This window comes from Thunnus albacares, chromosome 6 (genome assembly GCF_914725855.1).
Source record: "Thunnus albacares chromosome 6, fThuAlb1.1, whole genome shotgun sequence".
Classification (NCBI taxonomy): Eukaryota; Metazoa; Chordata; class Actinopteri; order Scombriformes; family Scombridae; genus Thunnus; species Thunnus albacares.
The window spans coordinates 17,050,055-17,075,432 of record NC_058111.1 but is presented as its reverse complement, the minus strand read 5'-3'; the positions used below and the strand labels follow the sequence as shown (position 1 = coordinate 17,075,432).

General features: G+C 41.0%; 1 protein-coding gene across 4 annotated transcripts in view; it reads right to left on the bottom strand.

Moving 5' to 3' along the window:
• Positions 1–25,378, bottom strand: part of rsrc1 (arginine/serine-rich coiled-coil 1) — a 226,355-nt gene that overhangs the window by 76,516 nt on the left and 124,461 nt on the right. For all 4 annotated transcript variants that reach the window (XM_044354291.1, XM_044354290.1, XM_044354293.1 and 1 more), the window contains 2 exons: positions 22,980–23,213; positions 257–293 (listed from right to left, as the gene is read on the bottom strand). In XM_044354291.1, the coding sequence (XP_044210226.1) occupies positions 257–293; positions 22,980–23,213 (271 nt within the window). The remainder of the gene's footprint in view (positions 1–256; positions 294–22,979; positions 23,214–25,378) is intronic.

Genomic DNA, 25,378 nt, shown 5'->3' with positions numbered 1-25,378 from the left:
TGGGGATAAATGAAACGGTAATATAAAAGCTGGACCAGGCCCTAGGGGAGACACTACCCTCCCTCTATCCCTGTTTTGTCTGTTTTCTCTGTATCTCTCTCTCTGCCTGTTAGCTGCAGGTATTCAGCTTCAATTCCGGAGGTTTCATTAAGAATGCAGATATCAAAGTGTGTGTGTGTGTGTGTGTGTGTGTGTAGGGGGGCGAAAAAAGGGGTGAGGTGGGGTGGGGTGGGGGGGGGTGTCGAATAGAACTTACCAGATGTTCTAATCTTCCTTTGATGTTCCCAGCATCCCTGCAACACAACAACACATTTCCCCCACTGTAAATAAAGTGCAGACACAAAACATCATTTAATGAAAAGAGCATTTTTGCAGAGGCGCACACACACACACACACACACACACACACACTCTACCAACAAACACATGAGGGACAGGAAAACAAACTCTATTCAAGTGCACTTTATGAACATTTCTCAACTAATTTGTGAATATTTTAACACATTTAACTGGAGCATTAAATTTCTGACTGAATTAGGGTGCAATTAATGATCATTTTCATAATTGATTTAACTACCTATCTACCAGTTTCTTGATTAATAGTTCGGCCTGTTGAATGTCAGCGAATAGCAAAAAAATGTCGAGTCCAAGATGACATCTTAAAATGTCTTAGTGTTTTTCTGACCAGCAGCCCAAAACCCAAACGTATCTCATTTACTTTCATAAAAGACTAAAAAAAAACAAACAGAGAGAAGCTGTAACAAGTACATTTTTGCCATTTACGCTTTATTAATTTTTATTATTACTTATATGATGAATCAATAATCAAAATAGTTGCTGTATTAATTTTCTGTTTTTCAACTAATCAATCATTTTGGCTAATTGTTTCAGCTTTAACTGGAATACAGAAGAAATTGTCATAATCATCACAGTGTGTTTCTCTTTCGGTTTCAGGTTTTGGATAATGAAAAGTAAAAATAACTCATAATTAGGAATTGTCCTGATTGTTAACCTTTTAGACTGGAGTGTTGTTACTGTGTGTGTGTGTGTGTGTGTGTGTGTGTGTGTGTGTGTGTGTGTGTGTGTGTGTGTGTGTGTGTACCAGTCAGAGGTTAACTAATATTGTCGCCATACTGCCGGCAGTCATAATAATAATTTCCAACTACAGAGAAAGAACTGGGAGCTTATTATCTGTGAATTAATAAAAAATGTGTGTATGATTATCAGGGTAGCAACGGCAGAATGGCGAGTCGGGGGGAGGGGGGGGGGGGCGAGCAGTCGGTTTTAAAAAGAGCAAATTGGCAGTAAATAATAGATGCAATTTTGGCACATTTCAAATTTGCAGCAGTGGAAATCAAAAGATCAAGAGAACACAAACAACCCCCGTCCCCGATCCCAGCAACCCCCCGTCCAACTCTGGTCCCCATTACAGACAACTCCACCCTGGCCGTGGTGTTTCAGTGTGTGTGTGTGCGTGTGTGTTTGTGTGTGTGTATGTGTGCGTGCGTGCATGCATCCATGCATGCGTGCGTGTGTGTGCTGAGAGGGAATGCTTATCGACAGGCTTCAGTTGCTAATGCAGCCAGCAGCATCACAGTGTAAATCTAAACCATCTCTAAAATTACATACTGTCTAATCCATCCCACCTTCCACCCCCTCTTCCTCCCTTCCTCCATCCATCCATCCATCCATCCATCCAGGTCCCATACTCAGTGTGACTACAAGCCTAAGCCATCCCCACATCATTAGCATTTCTAAATAATGGTATGGAGGAATGACAGATACGCTAAACACATATTAAGAAAAGTAAGAAGCAACAAAACTAGAGAAGAAAAAGGTCATGATGAAAGGATATTTGCCTGTTTATTCTGTGCTCTGTCAGTGAGCACATGCAGACAAGTCAACCACTTAAGGCAAACTTCATCTAGCTGTAATTACATTACATTCTGACAAACACCCCGCCACATTCATTATACATGACGGGCGCCCGGCAACCAGACAGCAAGACATTTGTTACCGTGGTGACAGTGTGTGTAATCCGCTAATGAAGCGCAATTAGTGAGAAACAATCTAACACAGGGGAGACGCAGCGCTCGATCCCTCCTCCTCCACTCATTTCCCCTCACTTTTTTCTTCCCCCTCTTCCCTCGCACTCTTTTTCATAACCGCATTTTTTTTTTCTCTCTCTGTCTTTTATTTTCGTGATCCAACCTTTATTAAGCTCTTCACTTGCATTTAATCTCCCCACTCATTCATCTGTTGTCCTGACTTCATCAAGGGCAAGCTGTCCAGTGCTGTCCGCAGCAGGGCCGAAGGGATCGCTCTATCCATTAGAGAGACACACACACACACACACACACGGCATTTTACATCCTCATCTCTCTTTTCAAAACATCATATAATCTGCTGAGGTCTTCAGGGACCGAGCTTTCCTTTTCTCCTTATCGCTCTCTTCTCTCTTTCCCTCCCTTCCTCCGTTCTCGGTGCCTTCAACGCAGAGGCAGCATCGATTTCTGAATTACACCACAATATTAAATAATTAATATACTTGCCATGATTGATGTTTTGCATTAGGCCAATATTAGGTTATCAATCAAAATCCACTTGGTTTAATGTAATAATATTGAAAATGTGTCAGTGCCTGTTCATCCAATTTGTAGTGGAGGCAGGCCAGATAGTAATGGTGGTGTAGCACAAGGCCTCAGAGACACTGTGGCCTGCTTACTACAACCATAGGAGCACATTACAGCCCTGGCACACGGCGAGAGGGAGGGAAGGGAGTGATGAAGTGAAGGCGTGGAAAGACAAAAATGAAGCAGACAGACGGTGATTTGTGATAAACTGTGACAGGCTTGCTATGTTGAGAAGACATGGCGGTCATGTCACATGTTTTAGTTCAAGTCTGTGGTCTCAAACAAGAAAATTAACTTATGGCACTTTCAAAATCTTACTTAAAGCTACTGCACATTGGATATTTTGTCTAACTGTTATTACAGTGGTAGCAAGAATATCGCTTACATATCTAATTGTATTAGGCCAATGTTGCAAATCATTGTTTTTTGCAAACATTGGATTTTTATGCATCAACGTGATAGAATACCTTTATTTTTTGGGAGATTTTATTCAACGTATTAGCCAAAAACAGACAGTCTCTCAAATGCTTTTCCAGAAAATTTAGAGTATTACATGTATGTATTTATGTATAATTACAAATACAGTGATTTCCTACCCCTTGGTAGGCTTTAATCTGGGTTTAATTGGGTGGGTAATTAAAGGTACAGTCAGCAATTCTAATCCAATATACTTTTTGTCAAATTCAGCAAATATCTGCTAGCTGTTCTGTTCTGTATGTGCGCAGAAAAAACATCTGGTGTTCATACACAGCACTGGCTCTGTAAATGGGCATGTAAACACAGTGGCTTGGAGCGAGCCACACAACACTACTCCAGCCAATCAGCAGCAGGGGGTGTTTGTGCTCGTACAGACGACAGGGAAGTCATCAGAGCAGCTGTCTGTGTGAGGACATGACAGTCTCCCGTCTCTAGCACCTGCTGAATGGTGAGGGAGGACTGGGTGAACTAGAGAGAGAGAGAGAAAGAGGCCATGGCTTTTTCATATAGAAAGCGTTTTCTCACGGAACAGATACGCCTCTATTTTATTTACTGTATCAATCCATACCGAATCAGGGATAGTCTCATGGGGACCCCTGTGTTTATTTACGTTCCGAGTCTGTTTCTGTCCGTTTAGTGAAGCGTAATCTGAGCAGGCAGCTGCTTAAATCACACAAATATCTCACTCTATATGTGTTTTCAACTTATTAACTGTATCAATGAATCAATAAATACAAACACTGTCAATTTCTTCCCGTGGAGCCGACATGCAAATTATTTTGGTTCAATAAATTTCTGCTGTCAGTCAGCCCGGTGAAGGCAGTTTGTCTGGATGCTGTCCTCTCAGCTGACAGACGGCTGCTTCTGTGGACAGACATGCTGAATGCAGGTCAAGTGAGAAGCAGGGAGGCGACAGAGAGTTGTGCTCATATGAAACAATTTTCCCACTGGTGATAATGTGTGAGACAGACGTGACTCTACAGCTGACACATTGCTCTGAATTCCACCATATTTCTCTTTTGGTCGTTGCTTTGGCACTGGCGTCCATGAATTTGGGGGTGGAGCTTCTGAGGGAGCATGAAAGGACGGTGTATTTGTTAGGGTGTTTAGTTCAAATATCAACAATCTTTCTCCAGAATGACTGACTCTACCTTTAAACCCAGAGCAAAAGCCTATTGTAATTCCTTTAGTATGACAGTGGTAGTCCATAGTCATTTTACAATGGATTGAAAATAATTGGAGAATTAAAATCTAAATAAATCAAGTAATATCGAACATTGACATTTTGTGCCTTTATACATCAAAAAGTCCAAAATCTTCTCATAATTCCCACACATCTGCATGTCAGCTCCAACTCACAAACATCTAAATACTTAATCAAAATCTAGTTTGGTGAACACTACTCTTCAGTATGAGATCTATGAAGAGGCAAATTCATTTTCTATCAGCCCAGCTAAACTTAAAAAAGCAGAAGCCAATGGATAGTTGCTGATCCTTAAACGCTGCAACTTGCCATGACATGTCAGGTCAAAGTTATAAAGGGGGAATCCAACAGAAATGAGACAAATGAAGTGATGCATGGCATAGAGGAAGGAAAATGGTGGGAAAAGAGAGTATATCAGGGATAAAGAATAAATGTTCTGTGTGATCACTAGGACAGAATTAAAACACACACAAACATTCACAGACAGACACACACACACGTGTTTAGAATAACAGCATCTACTGTAGCTGCAACAATTATTATAGTCATTAATTGATTAGTTGATTGACAGAAAATTAATCGCCAACTACTTTGATAATCATTTTGAGTCATTTTTTAAGAAAAAAACCCGAATTTCTCTGGGTCCAGCATCTCAAAGGTTTCTTTAGTCGTTTATGATACAAACTGAATATCTTTGGTTTGTGGACAGTTGGCTTTGGGAAATGGTGGACAACATTTTTCACCATTTCCTGACATTTTATAAACCAAACAACTAATCGAGAAAATAATCGACAGATTAATCTATAATGAAAATAATCGTTAGTTGCAGCAATAATCTCCTGTAGGTAATGCAGTAGACTGCATATGATCAACATGACTCAGAATTTATATCCAATATCACCTGTTCCAGTGATGAAAATTAAACCAAACAACAGGTTCAAACTAACTACAAAGCAAACAAGGTTGATAATGTGCACATCAAACCCAACTTGGATACAGATACAGGAAAAAGCAGTATTGCGAAGGAGGAAGGGAGGTAGTTCGCACAGTATGTATCTTCCAAAAAGTGAATGATGAAGTATTTTGACCTTCAAACGTAAATACTGATAATTGTTGATGAAGATCTTGAAGGTTGTAACGTTCTATCATCATATTTCTGGGAGCTTGCGATGTTTAGTGTGCTGACTATCACTGGCTTTCCTTCTAAATAGCTAAAATCCAGAAAGACAGAGAGTCTGAAAAGGAATGGCAAGTGAGAGGGGGAGAAAGAGTAATGCACTGTTGTTCCAGGAAAAGGTAATTAGTTATCTGAGGTCAATTAAGTAAAACTGGACAAACAAGTGTGAGTGTTAAACTGAGCCCTGGCAAGGTCAATACTGACCAATTTAACATGGTCGCTGGATCCATCACACTGTCTGCGCTTTTCTCCTTTCTCATTCCAGCTCTTTTTCTCTGCCTCGCCTCTCCTTCTTTTATCCAGTCGCATACATTTTCTCTCCTTGTCTCTCCCGTGCATTCGTTCTGCCTCTATCACTCACGGTACATCTTCGCTTTCACTGTGTCCAAACACTTCTGTCTCTTGCACTCAAACGAGGATCTTTAAGCTGTTGCCTCATCTTACCTCATCTCCTTCCCAGCGCCTCTCCTCACCTGTCATTTTGCCCTCTCGCAATCACCCGGCTTGCTCGCCCAGCCTTTCTCTCTCTCCTCTCTGTCCCTCAACTCACCCCACCCACCCACCCACCCCACCCCCCCCACACCCTCTCAAACCCCTGCGCTCCTGCTAGCAGACAATTAATTACAGAGCCAGCACCAGATGAGTTGTCATTTGTGGTCAAGTTTCTAATAATTGCATTAGGTCTTCAGGTTCTTCTAAGATGCCCTCCCCTTCTCTCCCTCACCCCCTCTCTTTTTCTTTCTCTTCCTCTCTTTACTTGAAGCCCCCTCTGTCCTCACCCCCCCCACACACACACACCCCCCCACCCCTTGACACGACGGAGATGAATATCTTTAGTCAGTCAATGGAGGCGACAGAGGGACTTAAAATGCAGAGGCAGTCATTTGATTTCCAGCTAACAGAGCTGCCCATTAGCCCAGCACTCATCAGCCATGCATTACCTCTCAGGCCTGCTGTCCTGTGTGTGGACGCTTTAACCCTTTCGTTGTCTAATGCTGGCCAGGTTTACTATGTAGTATAAAGCATAATTTAACAGGGTCTCCTCTTCAAGCAGTGTTAACCCTTTAAGCTGTCCACTAAATGTGACTCCAACCACTGAACTGCTGAGCAATGATAGTGTGGGACGAGTAAGGGAAGACTAACATTGGACTGCACATATATTAACCTTGGTTACTCATTTTGAGGATATGGAACTTCCCTGTTTGCTTTAAAGTGGAAAAATACCAGCCACCTTCACAAAAATGGTTGGAAAGCAACACGCCAGTTGTTGGTTGTGACTCTGTGATGGATCCATTACACTCTGTTTACTATGTGTGCGATTTGTGGATTAGTAGAGGATCAAACACTATTGAACCAGAAAGTGTTGCTCATCTGTGAAGCAACATTCAAAGCATCTGCTCTAAAAATATTCGCACATTTCAAAACAACCGCATGCTTTTACACCCATATGATGGAAATTTACAGTCAAAAATTTGGTAACCCGTAAATCTGACATAGTCAAGATAGCAAAAGTTCTTTTAGGCTGACAAGTTTGACAAACTGCAACTAAGCAATTAATTCCATTAGCGATTTACTTAGATATTACTAAACAATAATAATATAACAATATGGATATTATTACTCAATAATATTAATAATCAATGAATCAAGTGTAAGAAAACAGTTAAATATGACTGTCAACATTTCCAAAATCCATGGTGATGTCATCAAATTGCTTATTTTGTCTGACCAACAGTACAAAACCTAAAGATATTCAGTTCACTATCACATTAGACAAGACACTGTCATACAGAGAAGCTGGAACAAGGGGATTTGAGGCATTTTTGCTTGAAGTTCATATATATTTTTTCATAACCCCTCTGCAGTAATTATTGTATTATTATCTATAGTTATATATTCTCAGCTGTTATAATGACTCAGTTTCCCCACAACAATTGTTATTTATCATTTAAACTTGAACATTACTTTAATGTGTAGTTGTTGAATGTTCTTAAATTTAAAAAGTCCAGAATTTGTTGTGTTCAATATAACAAACCTATAACTCACAACAAGTAAGTAATAGTACTCAGCTTTCTTTCTTAAAATGCACCTCTCTCTCTTTTTTTTTTTTTTTAGAGTACTTCAGCTGCAGAAATTACATTTTGGCCTTCAGCAGCCTCTCAGCATTTGACCTGATATCAGTCAGAGATAGTGAGGAGCAGAGCAGAAAAAGAGCAGCAAAGGGAAGACAGGACACTGTAACACTATGAAAGAGACATCATTCATAAGAGTGTGTGTGTATGCATGTGTGTGTGCGCACCCCATTTGCCACAATTGCATGACTTGTCAAGCGTGTCATTGAGCATTCATATGTTGTTTGACTGCTGATAGAATGGCAGGCATATTTATTAAAGAGTCAATGTGATGGGGACACTAGAGCAACCACACACACACACACACACACAAATAAAACACACAATGCACTAATACACAGTCCACATCAGTGACATCTGCCTGTTTAACTAATAGAAGGCAAACGCCTGATATTAAGCAGTCGAGGGACACACACACACACACACACACACACACACACACACACACACACACACACACAAAATAATACAGGGAGTTCAGCTTTTCCCCAGGCTTGATTGCCATCTCCATAGCTCCTTTTTAACAGGCCTGCCAATTGAAATTGAAATTGTATTCTTGTGTGTGTACTATCAGAGCTACCTCTCAGGGTTTTATACAGCTAAGAGGAGGGTTGGGGGGGAGAGACAGACACACGAACACACACACACACACACACACACACTCTCTCACACACTCACAAGGAGGGATAATGCAGGGGTACGTCAGGGGCTGTCACTCTTCTATGCAGAACACACAAGAGGGAACAAAACACAGACTTATGCTTCTATGCTTTTCTATGTAATTCAGGCATGCGTACACGCACACACACACACACATACATAAATGCATACATTCGGGTACACATGCTGCCCCCCTTCCCACTGGATGGATGGGGTGGGGGGGGGTTACTTTAGCATAATCCCAAAATGGTAAAGAAAAGCAGTCCATTAAAACGGGGCTAACAAATTCAGCACTTTATGTTTCTCTGAGGGAGGGTTAAGTGCAGTCAATAAAAAAGTCTGAAAAGGAGGAATATGAAAGGAAGAAGTTGATTTATGGTTGGCCTTTTCTACTCTGATAAAACACACACACACACACACACACACACACACCTGTTAATATGTGGTCCATATCAGGCACCTGAATCCCGGCAACACACATGTGAAAGGCAGCGCTAGCAGCACTTGTGGAGCAGAAATTAAAGGACCAAATTTATAAATAAAGTAACATTTAGCTGTCCTTGTGAAAGACATATTATTTTTTTAATCAAGATTTCACAAGTCTGAATCTTTTTTTTTGACACACATGTTTTTAGTCTTTTGTTGAATATGGAAAAAACAGTGCTCCCTACAGTCAGTAGTAGGCAGATGAGGCCTTTTGCTCATGTACTTGGGACCTAGAACATGTTTGCATTTATCTTATTATTTAAGAAAAAATAATTAAGCATCAGTAGGTCATTGTTGACGTTGCAACTTCAACTCATTCTGAGCCAGGAAAAACTGAACAGACACACACATTCAGTTACACATAAAACATCATAGATAGAGCGTGTCTCCCTACAGACTGCCCATATCTCCCTCTTCTCAGCCTATACACACCAACTCGGTGCCAAAGGGAATTGAATGCTGGGGCCAAGTTTTAAAGAAAATTGACTTCTTTTTTAGTGTGTTACATAGAGGGAGAGCAGGACAAAGACAGAGAGAGAAAAAGCAAAAGGGAGACATGGAGAGCAATCAATTTCCCTGCGGTTTCTTCAATAGCCAGCGGTCCTTTTCATACCTCCCAATTAGAACCTTTCCTAATCAGAGAAATACCTCTCCATTATTGAGACGGAGACAATGACGCTCCCCAACATTTCCGCCTGCTCCAAAACTCTGTAGATTGCAGTACTGGTACACAAAGAATAAAGCACTGGGCTCTATGGCAGGGGGGACGCTTGTGTTAAAATCACATGTGGAAATCTTTTGGCTCTCCTCGCGGCCCCAGAAAAACTGATGGGGAACAATGGCAGCCCGGCACAGCATCTGTCATGGCACAATATAAAAAGATGATCTTGGCACCGAATGGACACAAAAAAAAAGAAAAAGAACGGGAGAGAGGGAGGAAGACGGGGGAATGGAGGGGAGGGAAGGGGAGGGCCGGGCGAGAGGTAATTCATTTGCAAATCAGGCCCTGGCGCTCAGGTCTATTTCAAGCTGCCAGTGGGTGCCAGGAGTTAACAAGGTAATCAGTTTCAATCCTGCCCTTCAATTGTACATCACACCCTCATCCAGAGAATACCCAGGCCTTTCTATAGGGGCAGAAGGGGGAAATAGCAATCTGGCTGCCGGCTGGCTGTACACACAATACACACACACCTGAAGACAAGCGCGTACACATATACAGGCACGCACACCCCTTTATAGCCATGTACCCGCAACATGTCCTTACAAGCGACTGCACCCAGATAAGTAGAACTGAAACTATTAGTTGATTAATCAATTAGTCATTAGACAGAAAATTCTGATCATCAATTAAGTTATTTAATCAGGCAAAAATACCAAATATTTGCTTGTTCAAGCTTCTCAAATGTGAGGGTTTACCACTTTTCTGTGCTAGTGTTTGATTTTAAATTGAAAATCTTTGTTTTGGACTGTTGATCGGACAAAACAAGACATTTAAAGATGTCTCAGTGGGCTCTCAGAGCTTATGAAAGCCCAAGGTCACTATTTTTTAAAAATATTTTATAGACGAAACAAATATCTAACTAAATCACTATCATTTAACTAAAAAATGAACATCAATCAACAGTTTAATGGATAATGAAAATAATAATTTGTTACAGCACAACTAAGGTACTGAGATATATGAATCCTCCTCTCCACTCCTCTTATCCTGCTGTTTACTGCATATGCTTATGAATCCGTCTTTGTATATCTGCATGTTTGCATGTGTGCCTTACCTATATTTCAAAAAGCTGCTGACCATAATGTCAAAAACTTACAAAATAATGCACTTTTTTTATAGCAATTTAATCTGTTACAAATGTGATCTGCATTTTAAGGGGAGATCATGTTTACTGCAGCCCTCTTTGATTTAAACTAGTTCACTGAATATTAGAAATCCTTCCTCTCCAGAAACTGTCAGTCTCAACTTCACCAAAAGACAAAGTATCAGGGGGACAATACTGTTGTGAACCTAAAAGTGGTACATGGAAAATGGCAGAAAGAAAACAGCAAGCTAAACCTGTTCTAATCCTTTCTTCCTCTCTCTGTATCCCTCTCTTTAGCCTGTGTCAGCTGTAACCGGCTGGCCGAGAGGCAGTTAGCCCCCGTTAGTCCCTAATTTGCATAATCAATATGACAACCTTATTTTTCTGATGCAAACAGGATTTTGCTGCTGAGCTGTGTTTGTTGATTGTGTGTGTGCGTGTGTGTGTGTGTGTGTGTGTGCCCAGTCTGCTTTCTGGCCAGCCTCAGTCATGGCCCTCTTTAGCCTTAATTAGATTAGGTGCGATTATCCCGGCTCTACCTTACAAGTGTACAGGCGGGATAAAGTGGCCACAAAGGCCAGCCTGTCACAGGGACGGGGCTCTGGTCTGCAGGTTATCAGGGTCCAGGGAGACACACCGCATACATTGTTATTCATATCATCTACACACCGTTTTCTACAGTGCCTTTTTCACTTCTCTTCATGCACTGATCCCCCCCCCCCCCCCCCCCCCCCCCCCCTCTCCACCCCCCCGTCCATGTCTGTGGTGTCAAACTGGCGTAATCACTGGCCAGGGTAAGTCTCTCTTTTTTTCTCTCTTTCTGTCTGTCCGTCAGAAGACAAAACAACATGGCCCCGAGCGCTCTGCAGTCTGGCCTACAGGGAGAGATGTCAGGAGTGTGAGTCTGTGTGTGTGTGTGTGTGTGTGTGTGTGTGAGTGTGTGTGTGTCTCTAGACTTCAAGGAAAAGTGGTACAAAGAAAAGTTAACACAAGTCTCACAGTAATGCAAATAGACAAACGAACACAGAGCAGAGTGGTTGCTACAGCTCACACGCTGACACTTTGCAAACAAAATTATACTCTGAAAACATGAATTTTACTCTGCCTTTCAATTCAACACGAGAACTAGGTATCAAACTTCAATACTGCTGGCAATTGATGTCTTGTCAGATTCATACTCTTGTTTACTTAACCTTTGATCAGCTGACTCGTGATTAAAATCTACATTTTGCGAGTTTGATACTATTTTATTTAGGTGGGAACGGTGTACAGCTTTTTGTGTCGAACAATTTAGAAATGTGGCTTTTGTTAAATAAAAAAAAAAACAGTTTGTAGAAAAGTATTTATATCTCATGAGTAAGGTACTGAAAAAAGTAAGTCTGGCATGGCGAGCACTGGAATCAAAACATTTCAAAGCCGCCTACCTAATACTGACTGCACTCATACACACTCTACACATCAGAGATGGCAACATGAAACCACATAAGGACTTCACTTTTCAAAAGGCACATTCAACATAATTGTGGCGTATGTATACCTGCATAAATGTGCATGTGCCATAACATTAACCTCCACAGCATTATTCATTCTGATTAATATGTGTTTGAAAATTTAACAAAATGATTTGCTACTCTGTTTTATTTGCTGAAATACTTCACCATTTTCCCTAAAAACATTTTCCACATAGAGCTCGGCACTGACAGATGTCTGTCGGTCTACATCGACGAATGTGTGTGTGTGTGTGTGGAGAATAAGAAGTGAATTATTTCACTCTGTTGATTAGACAGCAGTGCCCGAGATATTTATACACAACCGTACATACTTTCCATGCCGTCAGATCTGGGCACGGAAAGAGGCAGAAACACAGAGGCAGGGGTACATTAAAAAGGAGAAAAAGAAACAACAGAAAGGCTGAACGACAGTAAGATACAGAAAGGAAGGAAAGTACATGGTAGGACAGAGGGAGAGAGCAAAGTTCCTAGCTTATTGTCAATATAGAGCTGAGCGACGTACCAAATTAATTTGATTAATTCAACATTTTGTTTTTGCATGATGTGTAAAATATCTACATTATAAAATCTGAGTTATAACAAAGTACATTTTTTTATATTTTCAGTCAAAAGGGAGCATAGATTGGCTGTCTTGAGTCATGACAGTCCCGTAAACTGCAACTATATGCACACCTGCTGCAATTTACAAGACTGTCGTGACTCCCGCTGACCCTGGATATCTCATCAAATAATTCCATCTCTGAGGAGGATAGACTGAAAAAGGACTCTCTGCACACTGATCTGAGCTCTCAGTTTGTGTTTGATATTGAGGTATCATCACTGGTTCTGAGAGGTGAAGCCATGAGAGTCAAGTAAACAACATAGAGATTCTACTTTGTTTGGTCTTTCCCTGCTATGTAACCTGGTAGCTAATGCTAGCTTCCTAGATGTCTTTAGATATCAGTCTGATGTTCACACAAACGGAGCAGATAACTTCAGTATCTGCGCTGTATGTGCTGACATTGATTATTAAAGTGGATGTCTGTGCTCTACTTAACTGAAGAACCTTGTACCGACAGTCCATAGCGGTTTAGGAAAATACATATTTTGTTAATGAGTAAAAGATGACAGTCTTGTATGTCTATCTATCTAAGAATTGTTTTTTGGCCACATTGCCCAGTCCAAAGCATTTTTTTTAAAAAACAACAAAGATTTAAAGGAATCCAAAAAAAAAAAGAGTTACAACATTGCCTAATTCCCTGACCTAATGATCCAACACAGCCTGAATGCATCTTAAAAATGTCAACACAGCACTGAGCGACACACGGTATGTTCTGAGGAAATACTGGCATCATCATGATGAGCTGTACTATGTAACAGAGGCAAAGTGTCATATGCCCTACTGTCACACATTGGACAGTGGAAAAGAGTCAGCAGTGTGTGTGTGTGTGTGTGTGTGTGCGTGCCAGGGAAAATGAGTGAGACACAAGGTAAAATAACTCTATTAGGGAACCGCAGGGACTTGGTTGGCGAGAGAGCAAGACAGAGCACGTGAGAGTGAATGAGAGCAAGAGTGAGTGAGACATTAATGAATTAAACATCGGCCCGGAGATCTAAACTTCTGCTGAAAAAGTGGCAGGCTAAATGGGCAGGAAGGGAGGGAGGGTGAGAATGAGAGAGAGAGAGAGGAGGAAAAGGAGGGAGGCTTCATAGCTTCATAAGTTTCCCATGGCTACTCGATGTTGAATATGAGCTGTGTGAGACCCCCAAACTCTATCAGTGACACAAATAAGTACTTCCATCTCTGTCATCACCATCGAGCATACACACACGCTTGTGTGATTAGTAACTGCGCTCATAACTCTTTTGTTTCAGCTCATTTCTGTGTGAAAGATAATACTCTGAAAATGTTTGCCAATTTAAAAAAAAAAAAAACCTCCACTGAGAATGATTATTATGCTGTATGCTCCTCTCAGGCAATATTTACTTCCACAACTGAGTCATGGTACTTGACTGTATGTCTGGAACGCTGTTTACCCAGTCTGAAGGAGGTATTCTTGTGATCAATGCCATTAGGCAAGACCTGCAGAGCCGTATTTCTGTCTCAGAGCAGCAGAGGTCAAATGCATACGAGTACGAAGGGTACTCTCTGCACACTGAAAACTCTTCTCCCTGTCTGTCTATCCTTCTCTCTTCTCTACCTTACTTTGTCTGCTCTCTTCAACTAAAAAGAACATATCTCTCTATAATGTATTCTAACTCTGAGCCTTTCTCATAAAGACTTCAGTCAACACCTTTCCTTGCCCCTGGTGCAGATGAATAAGCACTGGAGTCTGGAGAAAATTAAACATTAACGGTGTGTCTCTTTTACACATCATTCTCCATAACAATCTTCTCTTTTAGCTCCCTTTCCTGCCGTCACCACCCCTTCTGCTTCCTCCAAACCAAACTACCTAGCTTTTCCAGAGAGAGAGAGAGAGAGAGAAATACTGTGGGCAGAAAAACATATTTTGTCGACAAGCACATTTACATAACCTTCCTAAATCGGAGCTGGTCTGTCATGTTTGCTGCTCATAACCTGCTGCTTATAATCCTGCCTGCATCCTCTTCTGTTCCATAAAGCAGAGCGGCCAGCCACTTCAACAGCAGCCAGGACTGCCATCACTAGCTGCTGCTCCTGCTAAGACAGGGCCGTAAAAACAGAAGAGAAGAGAGAAGATGAGAGGAGATTGAGAGGAGAAGAGATTTAGAGAGAGAGAGAAAGAGAGAGAGAGAGAGGAGAGGAGAGGAGAGGAAAGGAGAGGAGAGGAGAGAGTAGAAGGGAGGAGAGGGGAGGAGAAGAGAGGAGAGGAGAGGGGAGGGGAGGGGAGAATAAAAGAGAGGAACAGGGTAATTGGATTGGGGGATCTTCGATTTGGCCGGGTCTGGTCTCTGTCATCACGCTCCAGGCCTGGCTTCTCTCAGTGCCTACAGCAGGTCTCAAACACATCACACACACACACACACACACACACACACACACACACACACACACACACACACACACACACACACACACACACACACAACTCTAAAACGTGTTACAGCACTGAATCGCTATCCAGTTCGGGAGGCGGATTGTCCTGTGCACCCCTGAAGCCTGCAGGGCGCCTAGTGTGTGTGTGTGTTTTTTTTTTTTTTTTATGTGAGTGTTTGCATACTCCTCTAACAACTCACTAAATGGTTAAACAGATTACAGAGCGCACTAAGTGGATTGTCACAGCTCTCTATCGCTCACTCGGGGTGTCTCTCCTGCGATTAAAAGTGGCCAGATTTCTCTCTCTCTCTACACACGCGCAGAATTTTGCACATAGAACAGAGAGAGGTCATTCTCAAACTGACAGCATTTTCTACAGTATCTCACTGTTAAGACAACAAAAAAAGCTGTACGTCCATTACTCTTCTAGTTTTTCTGATACCCATTTCTCTCAATGGTTGTAGTGTATTAGTGTAAGTAAAATAATATATTTTATCTATTCTCTGCGCTGAAAACATGTGATACATCAATAGCAAAGTGTTTAAGACGCATTCTATATAACCGCAACATGCCTGGTTTGATTTTGGCCGTGGGCCTTGTTGCTTGTCATCCTCATTTCTCTCTCTGCACTTCTTTTATCTCTATTGTCTATCAAAAAAAAAAAAAAAAAGAAAAAATGCTATATTAATCCATTTCCCCAATTTAAGCATTTACATCTAATTTCCTTGGATGCATGCTCATTGTTTTCATTTCCTACTTGATAGTAGCAAACTCCTGGAATAATGCTAAAACCATTTTGGAGTAACAATACTCCCTGGAATCACTGCTCAGTCTCCAGAAATCATAATAAACTTTTGTTACTTCTCTAATTTCAGCAGTTTACTTTAACCTAAACAACATGGCTCATACCCTGGATTTATGTGTCAGATTCTGTCTAAGCTTGCCTGGACTTGGGTATTCCGGTCAGCCTTTCATCATGCAGGGTTTCATAAAGATACTGTCACTATCGACTGAAAGTTGGCCTTTTATTCAATTTATTTCTGTGTTGTTGTTTCTTTTTTTGCACATCTTAACAATAGAGAGCTAAACAAGACAGACATTCCCTTGAGTACCACTGTTGCTTACTGTATAACCAGAGAAAACTCTAGTTAATCTCTTTTTGGTCCCTCAAACTTCACCTGGTTTCCCATGTCAGAGGATGCTACAACATCACGACATGTTGCGTAAGAGGGTAACCGTAGCTTGCGAACCGATTCCAAGTCATTCTCATATCAATAATAAACAACAGAAAAGTTACAACAGAAACTGCTGCTCACCATTTTCCTGCCCTTAATGCAGGTTTGGGGCAGGGTCATGGAGCCACATGAAATGACCAACATTAACCCGTTCTTACGATGAGAAAAATAGGTTTAGTTTGTATCACAGTGTTGGTCTATTCGCCTGTCTTGTGTGTGTAAATAAATATCCAGAGAATGAAGATGGAGTGTATATGGACAGGCTGTTTTCTATCCAATCTATGCTCATTATCTCTGGAAAAAAGCAGCTAATGACTACATACAGCCATGGGCCAAGAAACACTGCAGCTGCACCGCTCTGTGTGTGCATGTGTTTGTCTACGGGGACGTACGTGTGTGTGTGTGTGTGTGTGTGTACTGTCCACCCTTTGCATGTAGGCATCACTTCTATTTCACCCACCCAGCCCCCAACCAAAAGTCCACACACACACACACACTTACAGAAACACACACACACACACACACACACCTACTCCTCTTCAGCTTCATCCATGTCTCTTCTTGCTCCTGGCCGCTAGGCTACCCCCCCGATGCACACACAAATAAAACACACACTTACAGCTCATTGATTTAAGTCAATGTGAGTGTATCCTAACCTTCCGAGGACGGTGTTTGAAGTCTCTCTTACCTCCCCAGACCCGCTCCCAGAGCCAGACACAGCCTACAGTCCTGCAAGAGTGCAGACAAACACACATATACACACACACACACACGCAGCAGCAGCGGTCCCATCCACACCACCCATACACACACTCCCAACAGGCTGAGAGGACGCCGCAGGCAGGGGCTACATACACGCTAACACAAACACACTTACTTTCTCTGTGTATTACCAACACTAATGAGCTGATAGATGTTCAACAGAGGCAAAGAAGCAGACAATCATTTCCTCAGAGTGAGGCAAGGAGGGAGAGAAAATCAACAGTAGTGAGTGTGAATGTGTGTGTGTGTGTGTGTGTGTGTGCGCTTGTGTCTAGGGTCTTGTTTTATTTTCTCTCTGCCTCACAGCGTCAAGGCTTCCAGAGGTTAAGGCTGAGCGATGGAGCACAGCTAGCCAAACCGAGGCCTGCGGGTCCTGCCGGGACCCCTGTGGTGAGGCTGGGTTCTGTTTAGCTTGTCAGGGGAAAACACAGTAATGAGAGGAATTACTAAACAATCACATTCACAGAAAGAGATGGGAACAGGCGGGTTGGTGGGGACGGCTCAATGGGCAAAAATGTCAGGAAAACATGCTTTATTTTAAAGACTTAAAAAAATGGTACTCCACCCTTGTGAAATAAACTATTTTACAAGTCCGAACAATGGATGCAGTTGAATCACTGCCCCTCGCTAGCGCTCCACCCGTCTTCCAAAGGAGAAAAACTCCTATATGATTCTTTCATGGACAAAGACATCAAAAAAAAAAGGCTTTAATGAAAGGTAGGCTGTCAATTCATTTCTTTAACCCTAAGCTCATTATACCAACTCCAGTTTTACATGAACAGGGAAAAGACGGCTCTCCGCTGCCATGAGAGGTCTCCACACTGATCTCTGTGCCTCCGCTGCCCAGCCTCTGCCCATTTCTCACTCAAATGACAGGAAATTGAGTCAGATGGACTGATGCTCCTCTTATGACCCGGCACAGACAAGGAGTTCAGCCTAATTGGACAGACCTCTCTGATTGAGGATGTGGAGTGAGGAAGCTAACCCACGTTCTTCTACTACCTCGGTGATCCGTTACAGAGGAAAGTAAAGAGGTCGACGCCGCTGAAAGGAAAGGGTAAAGACTTCTCTTGAAAGCGGACAAATTCTTTGACGAAGGAGTCTAGTTTGAGGAGGGTGACAGACACAGGGAGGAAAGAGAAAGGAGTGAAAGAGAGAAAGGGAAAAGATGAAAAGCGTCGAGCGGAACAGTGCAGTGGTAGTATGCACACCTGGTACATCTCTAAGTGTCTTCATGTGTGTATGTATGTGAGCCCGAAAAAACTGGGTCCTGACTGTACTTCATCCACACCCCAACCATACTCTTTAAAACCTGATCAAAGCCTGAACCACTGAAGCATTTAATGATGCCGAAACCTTTTAAAACACTGACTTGTAATTAAAAATATATATATTTTTAAACCTGTCGTTTTTGTGTGGAGAAACAGCCATCTGTTAACTGCAAATTCCACATTTTTGCTCATTAATTACAGTTGGGAATTGGGTCGGAACATCAGGTGAAGAACGCTGTTATATTCAAATTATACTTCTGTCAATTACCTGTTTGGGGGCAGATGCACACTTGTTAACAAAACGCATTGTTTGTTTCTCCTGCTCTGATTCAGGGAAATAGAAGAAACTGACAATTAACATTAATAAAATGAAACCTGACCTGACTCAAGCCGCAGGAGACCGAAGAGAATTCAAAGATTCAAAGCTCAGGTGTGTGTATATTTGTTCATTATACACTATAATAAATGTTTTGGAGGAATTTTTTTTTTTTTTTAAATCACTGTATTTTGTTCATTTTGAAAAATTTGTCCATGCTATGTGGGGGTACTTCTGCAGTCGCCATCGGGTATGTGGAGAAGTTCAGCTAATTTGAAAAGAATATAAATTATGTTTTGGTTTTAAATTAACACAAATATGATTACAAACATTGGTGTGAGGCTGATCTTTACTATATTTATTGTTACAATATCCAATTAATTGCCAGCCTGTCTCTGTTTCCTCCAACCTGAGTCAGTTAGACCACTAAAAAAATTGAAAGTGAGCGAAAACTAGTCAGCAAGCAGAGAAGTTGAGATAGATCCATAAAAACTTAACGATGAGTGGTTAAACTGTCCGACTTCTGCCACTCTGAGTGTTAATAGCACAAATGCAAATGTGACAAAACCAACTGAAAAAAAGAAAAATAGAGACGTATACAAATCGTATCCAGTTTAATTACGATTCAAATGAACACATTTGGAACGTGATGGATGGTGTTAATGAAGTTCACACGTCTGACAGGGCTGTGAGGGTAAGTCAGACAAAAAATGCTGGGAAACACTGTGTATTTTACTCAATGCTAAAAATACAACCAAACACAACACACAAGTAAGCTCTCTTCTCGAGAAAACTATCAATGAAGAGAAAAACACAAACAAACAAACAGTTTAAGCGCTGGTTAAATTCTTAGAGGAAGCTCTTGTTATCTCAGCAAATACAAAGCCAGGGGATTACACAAAGCAAAGCTGACCTGTACACTAGTCTGGGTAAACACACACACACACACACACACACACACACACACAAACACACACACAGAACCCTACAATCACCCACTTACCCTTTGCCACTGGTGAAAGGCAACAAGATCTCTTAACAACAGCTCGTCGTTTTCAATAAATTTTGCATGAAAACATGCCGCTGGAGCACCAAGTTGCCTGCTGTCATACTAGAGGAGTGTTAAATGTTTAATGACGACAACACCACACACGCGCGCACACACAGAGTCAGTGTCAGGGTGCCGCTCTGAGGGGCCCCTCTTTCATCCTGACAGACACTATAAAGCTCCTGAGCCTCTTCTCCACCCCGCCCCGCCATCAACATCGCGCTGCTTCGCTCCTTTCCTACCACCCAGTGAGGAAAACCTGGATGTAAATGAGGTTGGAGTGGTATAGTGTATAAGTGTGTGTGTGTGTGTGTGTGTGTGTGTGTGTGTGTGTGTGTGTGTGTGTGTGTGTTTGTGTGTAGGTGGTAAGAATCAGGGGCTTACATAAAGAGCCTACCCCCATCACCATTAAGAGCAGACGAAGAAAAATGGAAGAAACAAGGTGGCTTGTCATAGACAGGATGTACTGTAGAAAGTCTTGTTTTAAATATTCCTGAAACATCTCACTGTTTCTGCCTTTCTTCTGCTAAAGGAGTACTTGTTAGGCATCTAAACTCCTGTGGGAGCATCCGGGAAATAAGAGGAACATCCATGTCAGGCAGGTTTTGGACGCTGATAACATCATATCACAGACAGACCAGCTTAAGTTGGAGTTTGGTCATTTTAAGTGTGGTGAATAAAGACCATTATAGTCACGATAAAAAGAAAATTATAATAATTTTATCTGCTCATTTCATTCATTTTATCATGTCACAAAATATATTCACTCAGTCACTCAACAGTGGTTTTATTATTTTAGTTTTTTTATTACTTTCAGTAGTATTTTTACTGATTAGCTGATCGTGTTCTAGCCAGTGTGTATTAAAATTTCAACAACCAAATTAAAATTAAATTTTTGAACAATCCACCCCCTTCCTCCAACTGATATCCTGGATTATAGAAGCCAAAAATCTTAAAAATGCTATTTAATTGTGACTTGAAGTGACAAAAAACCGCATGTAATCATTCTTCATGCAAGATAATTCTTTGTTTTGCTGATCAAAAAGAGAGAAGTGTATTAAATAGTCAACCGACTGTCTTTAATAGATTTAAGGAAGCCAAAGAAGGGTCTATATGATCACTACTGTACGGTTATGATGGCAGGTCAGCGCCACATGGTTTAGTCAAAATAATTCCAACATCATACTTCCACAGGTTTAAGTAAATTGGATTGACAATATATTGAAATATAGTAAGCCTGCCACAGGTGGAAATGCGCACACACACACATAGCCACGAACTTACTACGTATATGAACACACACACACACACACGTGCGCGCTGACAAGCTAAAGCGGGGTCAGAGATAAAGGTAGAGATTCCTATCGATGCTGAAGGATATTGAAGCCTTAATAAGAAAATAGATATAGTCTGCTGGCCTTACATTTCACTGTTAGCTTTATTTGTTTTCCCGATACTGATCTAAGAAAAGGCAATATGTAATAGCTTCAAATAAATTGAGCACTTTTCCTTTAAAAACAGATCACCATGTTCTATTCACATATGGAAATCTTGAGCCCCAAAGTCTTTGAGGCTTCGGTATGGATGAACTGTAACATTTAATGCAGTACATAGATTCTGCATTAAAGGTCTTTCTGCTAAAGTCTATCTGTTTATAATAATTAACAAATCCTATGAAATGAATTTATTCTCCTAACAAGCATTCGAAACCGATGATTCATCATTTGAAAAAACATTTACATGCTTTTGTGTACATTGTGTAATTGTGTAAACAAACAAGAAAGCATAGCTTGAACATTATGTGACTGCTTAACCTTCATTTCTAATCATGCTCATGTTCTCCTACATTATATTTATGTATAGTTCTTTCTAAATACATAAAAGACTTGTTAAAAAGAAATTCTCCACTGAAATCCTCATTTCAGAAGATATATTTTTTCAATAATTAGCATTCATTTCACTTAATTAGATGCAGCAGCACACACACACACACACGATTTTCTGTTGTATAAGTGCTGTGACAGTTTGACAGTGGTGCACGAGCAAAGTGTTAAAAATATTCTTAGATATATTGCATTTTATCTCTTACGGCCATTGCTACAGTGATGAGTTTCATCATTTGATTGCACTGTTGCATCAAGAATACATCTGAGGAATGGAAATCATTTTCAGTCAGATCCAACAGTCGTAAAATCATAAATTGGCCATAACTGCGTATTTCTGTTAGCAAATTAAATGGAAAGCCTCGAAAATATTGTCTTCACACATACTGGTTGTGTATTCAGACCTATAGGGTTAAATTTGTTATTGTGTTTTGAAGGGGTAAATGGTAGCCTGAATGAGGAAGTTTATTTTTTTGGTCGGTTAGAGTGTTATAATGTCAGTTTTGGTAACTTTTTGATTAACTTCCCCGCCCTAGTTCAGATACATTTTACCTGGGGAGATAACGTCTCTTAAATAGAAGCGATGCACGGCAGCTGGTCTGCATCACTCATGGGATCCATAGTTTGATACACACATCTGTGCCATTCAATATGACAGACAACAACAGGGTACCAGTCATATTACAGTGGCCTCCAATCACATTAGAGCATGCCGCACCGGGGACAGATTAAGGGTGCTATTCTGGTAGAGGCAAAGAGAGGCCTCTAAGGTAGTTAGGCCTGTAGTGGAGTGTACCACTGTTAAAACACAGCCTTTAGAGGATATAAACTTGCAAGTGATGATCTTATTTGCCAGTGTTTCTCACCTCAATAAGAGGCTCTCATTTATTTATTTTTTTTCTTGGTATAAACGCCAAAGACATCAGAGATGCATATGATCTTGTTATGCATCTAGACTTATTGCAGGTGGGCCCAGAGGGTCAAAGACATCAGACTTCATCTGGTAACCAAAACATTCTCTAAAAACTGAACCTATGCAGCATTCCTACCTACCATCTATTCTTATACCAGCACGACATCTTCTCTTACAAGAGGGAATTATATCACATTACAAGGCCAGTGTGGCCCAATGCTTGATTGCTAAGGGAAACTGGGGAAGAAAGGGACTGATGGATTGATGGATGGAAGGATCAAGTGATGGATGGAAGGATGGAGGAGTTGAGACTAAGCTCCATATTTAAGTCTGTATTATACTGACCAAAATATTCTGGTCTCCTGTGGCGTCCACACTTTGGATTGAGCTGAGCCGCCCCAAGACTTGTTTCGGTGTGTTTACGTCTACCTGCCATGTATGCTTGCATGTAAAGGGTCGTTCATCACTTACCCCTTTTTCTCTGCCTTGTCCTTACTCTTGTCCTTGTCTCTGTCTCTCCCTCTGTCCCTGTCCCGCTCTTTCTCCCTGTCCCGGTCGCGGCCCTTGCGCCGGCTCCGGTCTCGATCTCTGCTGTTGCTGCGGCTCCTCCTGCGACTGTGGCTGCGACTCTTTTTGTGGCTGCGACTCCCTCTCCGGGTGCGGCTGCCGCTCCTGCTGCGAGAGCGTCGGTGGCGAGAATGAGACCTGGAAGATGACATTACAGTTACGATTACAGTCGATTAACAACTGATTATACAACAAACTAACCCTTCTTTTCTTTTTTCCTCATTAATTCAGGAGTGAGATGCTGGTTGCTTTTCCATAAATGCACCTTCAATATAAGCAACCTTTCTTTTATGTCCTCTTTCACCTAGTGTGCGGTGTCTACTTTAAGCTTATCATTATCTTTATTTTGCAGAATGCCTTTTGATAACTTCGCGCAAATGTGGCTGAGCTTGTTTTACTCACCTGTCAGTTGTGTATGTGTGTGGAAAGTGTAACAGAAAGCAGCAATAGGAACAGTAGGAGCTACTGAGTGTTTTCCCACAGATAAAAGCATGTCTTGTGGTTTCTACAGTAGATTTCTGCCTATGTAAATAAGTCACAATACACAAGAATCAGCTCATGTGAGTCTATCCAACTCAAAAAGAATAAAACAAAATACAAGTGTTCAGTAAAACAACACACATGTATTGCTTTTTTTATTTTACCCTTTTTCCTTTTAATGCCAAAATCTGCTGAAAAGAAGTTTTTTACGTTTACCATGGTAAGACTTTTGTTCACACACACATAATATAGTAATAATACATGTAATAAATAATGGGGGAGGGCAGAATTAATAGGCAGAGATGGAATCAAAATCAGAGTCAATATGATCTACTGTAAATGACACCCGACCTGACACATAGAGGTCTTTGTGGAGACAGTGACTTTGTGTGAAACTGATTTTACAAAAAACTCAAGAATGTACAAATTCATACTTCATTGGATCAACTTAATAATACAGCTACATACAATGATCACATACACGGTGACACACACACACACACACACAACCACACATACACTGCTGAGATGGAGCCAATTAGAAGCGGGCTCAGAGGGAGGCCTGTCCTCGGTATTGATCCTGACACTGACCCTCTGGTCTCAAAAAGATTTACAGCAGGAGATTTACTCTGTTAGTTATGACACACAAACATGACCGCGCAAAGTTACACACAAACATAGGATTAACGCCGGCAGGAGGAGAATTGAAAGTGTAACTCATGCCTCAATAGGTGCCACACACACAAAAGACACAAATGACCAAAACATAAACACTTCTTTATGTGTCGCTGCACATGCCTCGAGTAATGCACACAAAACCTTTCGACATATTCTGCTGAAGTGTGTGTGTGTGTGTGTGTGTGTATGTGTGATTTGAAACCCCAGAAGAAATCGGCAGCTGAGATGCCGTTATTTTCCATCATCTATCATTTTATTGATTTGTCTATAAAAACAGTCAAACCTGCTGTCCACGAGCTTTATTGCTTTCCCTCCTTTATTAGTTTGCAGTTTGGGACATCCAGAGCTGTCTCTCTCCCGACAGAAAACTAATCATTTTCTTCAGACGCCTGTCACCATCCTAACAGACAACACTCTGACAACTGTTGCAATCAATTAGACTAGGGCTATCCTGATCACTGGAGAGTAGCTGCGCTATTTCAAGCTCTTTCCAAAAGAAAATCTCCCATTGAAAAAGAAAAAAAAAAAAACTTACTTGAAGTTCAGTTTTTCATAAACACAGAAGTAAAATCTGCAGTGAACAAACCTATTTGATACGCAAAGGTCAGACAGAAATATCTTTAAAACATCACCGGGGCTGTAACTGACGATAATTTTCATTAGCGATTTATGTTATTTTGTCCATTAATCATCACTACAAAAATGCAGGAAAAAAGTGAATAAAAGTCCATTTCAGCTTCGCAGAGCCCAAGGTGACATATTCAAATGTCAGACAGTCCAAAACCCAGACAATCTCTCAGAGAACTGGGAAAAAAACAGAAATTTTTCACGTTAAAAAAGTAAAAAGTAATGAATTTTTTAAATCTTTTTTTTTTTTTTCTAGTTTTCTCTTTAAAACTTATTTTTCGGCATTTTTATTTGGTAGTCTAAAGTGCAGAGAGACAGGAAACATGGGTAGAGAGAGGAGGACGACATGTAACAAAGATCTGGGGCCAGAATTGAACTGCGGATGTTGCAGTTATGTGGTGTGTATCTTAACCAATATACAACTGGGGCATTCTATATTTTTAATTAAAAAATAACTTAAATGATTAATAAATTATCAAAATGTTTGCAGATTAATGTTTTGTTCATCAACTAATTGT